Below are 7,821 nucleotides of genomic sequence, written 5' to 3' on the forward strand. Positions count from 1 at the left end.
GAGAGAAGCTATGCAAGCTAAGATCGCTGCTTTAGAACAAAATCATACATAGAAACTCACAGATCTGCCACTAGAGAAGATCCCTATTGGATGCAAATTGGTTTATAAGGTAAAATTTAAGGCAGATAGTTCAACAAAAAGATACAAAGCTAGGCTTATTGCCAAATACTATACCCAAATTAAAGTTATAGACTACTTTGATACATTTTCTCCTGTGGCAAAGATGACCACAGTACATTTAGTTCTTGTTTTAGCTGCTGCACATAATTGGTATCTGCACCAATTAGATGTAAATAATACTTTTTTACATGGTGACCTTAATGAAGAAGTATACATGATTTTGCCTTCTGGTTTTCAAACTAACAACCCTAACAAGGTACGCAAGTGGTTAAACTCTTTATATGGTTTAAAACAAGCCAATAGACAGTGATTTTCTAAACTCTCTAATGCCTTGTTAGCCCTTGGATATGTACAAAGCAAGTCGGACCACTCACTGTTCACAAAGAAGAGAGATGTTTTCTTTACTACTTTGCTAGTTTGTGTAGATGATATCATTTTGGCAGGAAATAACATGGAGGAGATATATACAGTCGAATTCTTTCTCGATACTTCTTTCAAAATCAATGATCTAGAAGAACTAAAATTTTTTCTAGATTTGGAAATTGGAAGATCTCCAAAAGGGATTATCCTTAATCAAAGAAAATATGCCCTGGAAATTCTTTCTAATGTAGGATACTTAGCTTCCAAGCCAGTCAAAACTCCCATGGACACTACTCACAAATTGCAACAAGACAAGGGTTCTCTACTTGATGATTGTGCAACTTACAGAAGGTTAGTGGGTAGATTCTTATATCTTACCACAACCATACCTGACCTTAGCTTTGCAGTTCAACAACTCAGTCAGTACCAAGTAAAACTGACTGATCTTCACCTAAAGGTAGCTCACAAGATTCTAAGATGTATTAAAAGTTCTCCATGAACTGGCTTATTTTTTCCAGCCAAATCTAATTTTAAATTAAAAGGTTTCAGTGATTTAGACTGGACTGACTGCATTAACACTCGCAAATCAGTTACAGGTTTTTATGTCTTCTTAGGCTCAACCTTAATTTCTTGGAAATTTAAAAAGAAAACTACTGTCTCTCGTTTATTTTCTAAAGCTGAATATAGAGCACTTGCAGCTGTAACCCGTGAACTTCGATGGCTCACTTACCTCCGTGATGATCTTCAGGTTTCTCACCACATCACTAGCTTTAATCTACTGTGATAACCAAAGTGCATTACATATTGCTGCCAATCCTATATTTCATGAAAGAATAAAACACATTGAGTTGGACTACCGTATTGTAAGAGAAAATGTATAGATCGACCTCCCCAAACTTTTACCAGTTTCCTCCACAGCTCAGTTGGTGGACATCTTCAATAAACCTCTAACCCTTGACCCATTCTCAAAACTAAAACTCAAGCTGGAAATGATTGACATACATTCTCCAGCTTGTGGGTGGGGGGGTGTTACATGATAAATAAGAAGCCAGACGACCACCCAAGATCAGATGAAAGTCGGACAAGTAGGAACGACCATTTCAGAAGATTAGATCGGACAACCACCTAAGATCAGGTCAAACGACCACCCAAGATTAGACAGATTGGACGACCATTTCAGAATATCAGGTCGAACGATCACCCAAAGATAGACGACCAGGTCAGAAGACCAGATTGGACGACCACTCTAATAAACTAGATTAGACTACCACTCCAAGATGACCAGGTCGGACAACTATTCTAGAATAACCGGATTGGATTCAATGGACGACTAGACGATCACTCCAAGATGACCAGATCGGAAAACTATTCTAAAATGACCGAACTGGGAATCGGTCGAATATTCCATAATTTTCTCTATTCTTCTCTCTCTTAACCTACATGTTTTTTGCTGTAGCAAGAGCAATATGTTATGACACATACTTCCTTCCAGAATACTCAATAGAGTTGTATGTAAACATATTTCACTCAAACAAAATAATCAAGCTTGTTTTGCCTTAGTCTCTCTATTTCGGTTAAGTTTCCTTTTGTAACATATAGTATTGTTGTTTATTTATTTGATAATTTTATAAAATCATAACTAATATAATTTAATTCCAAATGCTATATATGATGTGAATAATTATATAGATATAATCAATTAAAATTATTTTAAAAAATATTAACCGTGATAAAAATATAAAATAATTAAAAAAATAATAGAACTAATTGTATAAAGTTTTTTTTAGTTCAAATAACTATAAAAAGTTAATAAATATAAATAATTAAAATATAATAAAAAGTAAAATTGGGATTCTAATACACTAAATCCAAGTGTTATAAATATTAAACAATTAAGTTATTAAACCTAAATTACTACAATTTATTATATTAATGATTGTAATAATTTAATCTCTTCATTTTTCATAAAAATGTAACTTTCATTATCTATTCTATATAACTTTTATTATCTATTCTATATAAAACCCATTAGCATAATCTCTATTTCATATATTTTTTGACACAACTCTCTCTCCTTCATTTTCAAATTGCTCATGATTTGAAAATTTTCTTTCTTATTATTTTCTTAATATCTAGCATGGAATGCATGGTTGCACAACTCTGAACAGCCAACTCAACCATCTTAGCTAGATTGAATTGAACGATAAGTATCTATATGTTTTGGAGAGATCATTCTATTCTTTCTCGATAGTAAAATATATTTATACCATAATCTGTAACGACCCTGTAATACCCGGCTAGACTCCGGTATCGAAATTCCTACCGTCCGGTGGAACCTCGGATGTCGGAAGCCTCTAGTAGGGTAGAAACGTGTTTTCATAAAATGTTTTAAAGCATTTCATGGTTTTAAGTATGAAAATTAAATGAGTTTTTGCATGAAAAGTCTTTGGAGGAAAACCCAGGTTCGGCCGCCGAAAGTCAAGTTCGGCCGCCGAACATGCATGCGTTTTGGAGGCACGTTAGGCCCCCGAAAGCATGAGTGAGGGAAGTTCAGGTTCGGCCGCCGAAAGTCAAGTTCGGCCGCCGAACATGGCATGCATGCGGAGGCAAGTTCGGCCCCCGAACGTGGCCTGGCCAGCCACTATAAAAGGGTCACGTAGCCGAAATGGGCGAGCTTTCTTCCATTTTCGGCCACAGCTAGCTTCCGACCGCCCTCTTCCAAATCTAGTGTTCTTCCTTCAAATCCCCACCATTTTTCTTGAGTTTTAAGCTTGCATTGAAGGTTTTGAACTTTTAAAACAAGTTTTGGAGCTTTGGGAACTCAGGAGCTCATTTTCGTGGATCTCCAAGTTTAGGTCGTCTCCCTCTCGATCTTCAAGAGGTAAGAGCCGATCTTAAGCTCCTTATATGTTTTAAGTAAGTTTTAAGTTGTTTTATGGGGTAGAATGGCATGTATAGGGTTGTATGAGTTTTTAAGCAAATGTTAGGTTTTATGTGATTTGTGAACAATGTGGCATGTTTGAGTATGTTTGAAGTGTTGTAGTTGGGGTATTTGTTGTTTGAGGCCCCTAGGAAACTTGTATGCATGTTTTGGTTGAGTTTTATGCATGTTGGTGAGTTTGGAGGCAAAAATGCACAAAGGAGCCAAGTTTCTGCCCTTTGGCAGAAACCAGGTTCGGCAACCGAAGGAGCTTTCGGCCGCCGAACATGGCTGGGGAGGCAGGCCTTTTGGCTGCCGAAGTTGCCCCCGAAAAGTGACTTTCGTCTCTGTCTGGGACTTTCGGCCGCTGAAGGTGCCGCCAAACATGCATGAGTTTCGCCTCTGTCTGGGAGTTCGGCCGCCGAAGGTGCCGCCGAACCTGCCTGACTTTCGGCTCTGGAGGGACTTTCGGCCGCTGAACCTGCCGCCGAAAGTGCCCTGTCCAGCCATTTCTTGCATGATTTTATGTGATGTTTTCATGATGTTTTAGGGGGTTTTTGGGGAGTATGTTAGAGTTATGTTTATGTTTGTTTGGTCCCTCATTGGAGTCCACCTGTGTAGGTTCGGACCCGAGGAACCGAGGACCCCAGCAATGAACCAGCTGCTACAGAGTTTATCAGAGCTAGCCAGAGGTGAGTGGAATAAACCTTAAGTTTTAAAATAAATGAAAATATGAATTTTGAGCATGATCCATGCATCATGAATGCCATGAGATATAGTAGGTTGCTTGCATTAGTATTCACGAATATGTTGCATTGCATTTATGATGTTGATGTGGATTGGTTATTGGATGATCCTTTAGTCCTCATATGATATGATGATGTTATGGCATGATATGGTATGGAAGTCCAGGTTGTACCCATTCTACGTCCCTGGCACGATGTAAGAGGAAGTCCAGGTTGTACCCATTCTACGTCCCTGGCACAGTTGGACTGTATGATATGTTATGTTAAGAGAAAGACCGGTTGTACCCATTCTACGTCCCGGCACAGTTGGACTATGTAGAGGACTATTGGTGACAATACCATCCGAGATGTGATTAGTTGTGATGTGTTGCATTACATAATGGCATGAAATTTTAAATGTATGTTTTCATTATTCTGCTCACTGGGCTTTGTAGCTCACCCCTCTCCCCTAACCCCAGATGTGCAGGTACAGGGTAGACCAGGAGGTTAGCCAGAGTTTTGAAGTATGTTTTATGTAATAGTTAGACTGTGGACATGACAATTGTATTATGATGTAATGTAAGAGATTTCAGTATGTATGTAACGAGGTATTTTGAGGTTATAGATGTGCTTGACCCTATGAGTATTGTTATCCCTTTTGATACATGATCTATAGAAATGTTTTATACTGTTCATGAAAGCCAACTCATCTCATGTTGTATCGCCCGTTGGGGCATTGATGAGATCCCATAGAGGGATCATGATTATGATCAGGACTATGTACATGTATGTTCAGGTTGAGTTGGATGAATGAAAGAAAAGTTTTAAATTTTTATGCATGTTGTTGATCATGTATGGGATTATACAGGTTTACAGGATGTATGTTTGGCTTGCTACGGGTCCCGGCGGCCTTAAGTCGACTCGGATCCTAGCGCCGGTAGCGGTCCGATTCTCGGGTCGTTACAGAATGGTATCAGAGCCCTAGGTTCATAGGATCGGACCTAGAGTGTCGGGCTCATAGATGTTCTAGAAGGTCAAGCACAATAGGAAGGTCATGTCCACTAGGATAGGATGTGGAGTCCTGTCTTGCCATGATGATATGTTATGCTATGTGATGTATGTGATGAGGGTTCATGTGTGCCCACATGAACCATATGATGCTAATGCTTGCTTGATGTGTACTGTTTTTCAGAAAACAGGATGAGGGGAACTCGTCGATCAGCACGATTGACTAGAGTGCCACCTGAGGATGAGGGCACGAGCGCCCGTCCTCCTACATTGCCTAGGGCAATGTCTTGTAGAGCCAACAGAGAAAGAGTGTCAAGGGACCCTAGAAGGTCTTTTGATGCTAGCAGAAGGGGGACTGATAGAGGAGGAAGTTCTTCAGATGTGAGGGAGGTTATGGAAGAGGATCAGAGGAGGGATGGAAACCTGGATGTGAGCATGGAGGAAGAAGGGACAGGGGAATCTCAGGGAGGCGTTCAGGCCTCGGGGTATGGTTTTCCACCCCATTATCCACCCTTCCCACAGGGTTCAGGGTATCCGATGGGAGGTACATCGGATTACTCCAGCTTTAACCCCTACCCTACCTACATGCCTTGTCCACCTTTCTATCCACCTTACACACAGTACCCAGCTTATCCACCCTCACCCTTCTATCCAAACCCGGCAAACCCCACCTCGGGGAATGCTGCACCTCCACCTCCACCACCTACAGAACCAGCAGCCCCAGTTACTCAACCTCCTAGACCTAGCTCAGCTGATGGGAGCAAGGTAAAGATGACAGATTACCTCAAGCTAGATGCTCCCAAATACAAGTCAGGGGATGACCCCTTTGAGTATCTGAGAGTAGTGAAGACAATAACTGATGAGCTAGGGGCAAGTGACAGCAGGGCCATTCAGATGGCAGGGTTCACTTTAAAGTGCAAGAAGGCACGGGAATGGTTCAAGTGTTATGTGGACCCGAGACTAGACGGTATGACATGGGAAGAATTTGCGAATGAGTTCGCTGGATGGGCTTTTCCAGACAGTTCCAGAGAACTGAAGATGATTGAGTTTGAGCAATTGAGGCAGTCAGAGCATATGGGTGTAGAGGAGTTCACGGATAAATTCTTGGAGCTATTGCCTTTTTCAGGGCAAGCTCTAGATACAGATACGAAGAAAGCCAAGAAATATGTTATGAAGCTGCATTCCAGGTACTCCTCGTTGGTTCAGTCAGCTGAGAGAGAAAGTTTCCACACTGTGGTGGATATGGCTCGAAGAATGGAAGCAAGTGCTATAGTTGAGGGGTTAGTGAGGCAGTCAGTGACCCAGCCTTCAGGGGTTAAGACCCCAGGCAGAGGAGGACCAGGTTTCTCTTCTCAGAGCTCAGGTAAGAAGAGGTGGGATAACACCACTAGGAAGCTGAAGAAGAATAAGTTTTGGAATAAGTTGAAATCCGGTCTGGGATTTGGCGGTGGCTCGAGCTCAGGCTCAGATGGTACAGAATGCCAGAGATGTGGAAGACCACACAGGGGAGTGTGTCGAGCTGGGACTAACACATGTTTCAGATGTGGACAGGAGGGACACATGGCTCGGGATTGTCCTAGAGCGCCTTTTATGGGCTAGCCCCAGCAGACAGCTTCTGGTAGTGTGGCACAGCCAGCAGTTCCAGCCGCAACTCAGGGCAGTGGAAGAGGTAGAGGGAGAGGGGCAGCCTCTTCTTCTGGTTCCCGAGGTGAAGGTCCATCAGCTCCAGCCAGGATCTTCACCATGACTCAGCAGGAGGCTAACACATCCAACACCGTGGTGTCAGGTAATCTCGTCATTGGGTGTTCTGATGTGTATGCATTAATGGACCCGGGTGCATCTCATTCTTTTATTGCTCCGAGAGCCGTTGAGAGGTTGGGTCTGATAGTCTCTGGGTTAGAGTGTCCCCTATGGGTCAGTGGACCCAAGTGTGACCCGTCAGTGGCAGTGTCAGTCTGCCAGTACAGTCCAGTTTTTGTTGAGGGAAGATGCCTCTCCGCCGACCTTGTGGTTCTAGATTTGACAGACTTTGACGTCATTCTAGGGATGGATTGGCTATCTACCCATGGTGCTACCTTGGACTGCAGGGACAAGGTAGTCAGGTTCAGAGATCAGAACGGGTCAGAGGTCGTCTTCAGAGGAGACAAGAGGGGCACACCTAGAGGTCTGATATCAGCCCTTCAGGCTCGTAGGTTGCTTAGGAAGGGATGTCAGGGGTAATTAGCTCATGTGAGAGAGCTAGACAGTCAGGTCAGGGAGCCGGCCTCGGTGCCAGTTGTCAGAGAGTTTCAGGATGTTTTTCTGGATGAGCTTCCAGGTTTACCACCTGTTAGGGAGATAGAGTTCGAGATAGAGTTGGTGCCTGGAACTAGACCGATCTCTATCCCTCCCTACAGGATGGCTCCAGCCGAGTTGAAGGAGTTGAAAGAACAGTTGCAAGAGTTGGTAGAAAAGGGCTTCATCCGACCGAACACCTCACCTTGGGGTGCACCAGTCTTGTTTGTCAGAAAGAAGGATGGATCCCTTAGACTTTGTATCGACTACAGACAGTTGAACAAAGTCACTACCAAGAACAAGTACCCATTGCCAAGGATCGATGATCTATTCGACCAGCTAGCAGGAGCGGGTTGTTTCTCCAAAATAGATCTAAGATCGGGGTACCATCAGCTAAGGATAAGGGATGAAGAC

General features: G+C 42.6%; 1 protein-coding gene across 1 annotated transcript; it reads left to right on the top strand.

Moving 5' to 3' along the window:
* Positions 1-223: 223 nt before the first annotated feature.
* On the top strand, positions 224-1,264 carry LOC110603996 (uncharacterized mitochondrial protein AtMg00810-like). The gene is made up of 3 exons (XM_021742008.1): positions 224-350; positions 459-899; positions 999-1,264. The coding sequence occupies exons 1-3, from the start codon at positions 224-226 to the stop codon at positions 1,262-1,264; spliced, it is 834 nt and encodes a 277-aa protein (XP_021597700.1).
* The last annotated feature ends 6,557 nt before the right edge of the window (positions 1,265-7,821 follow it).

The sequence above is a fragment of the Manihot esculenta genome, chromosome 16, assembly GCF_001659605.2.
Source record: "Manihot esculenta cultivar AM560-2 chromosome 16, M.esculenta_v8, whole genome shotgun sequence".
In the NCBI taxonomy this organism is placed as follows: domain Eukaryota; kingdom Viridiplantae; phylum Streptophyta; class Magnoliopsida; order Malpighiales; family Euphorbiaceae; genus Manihot; species Manihot esculenta.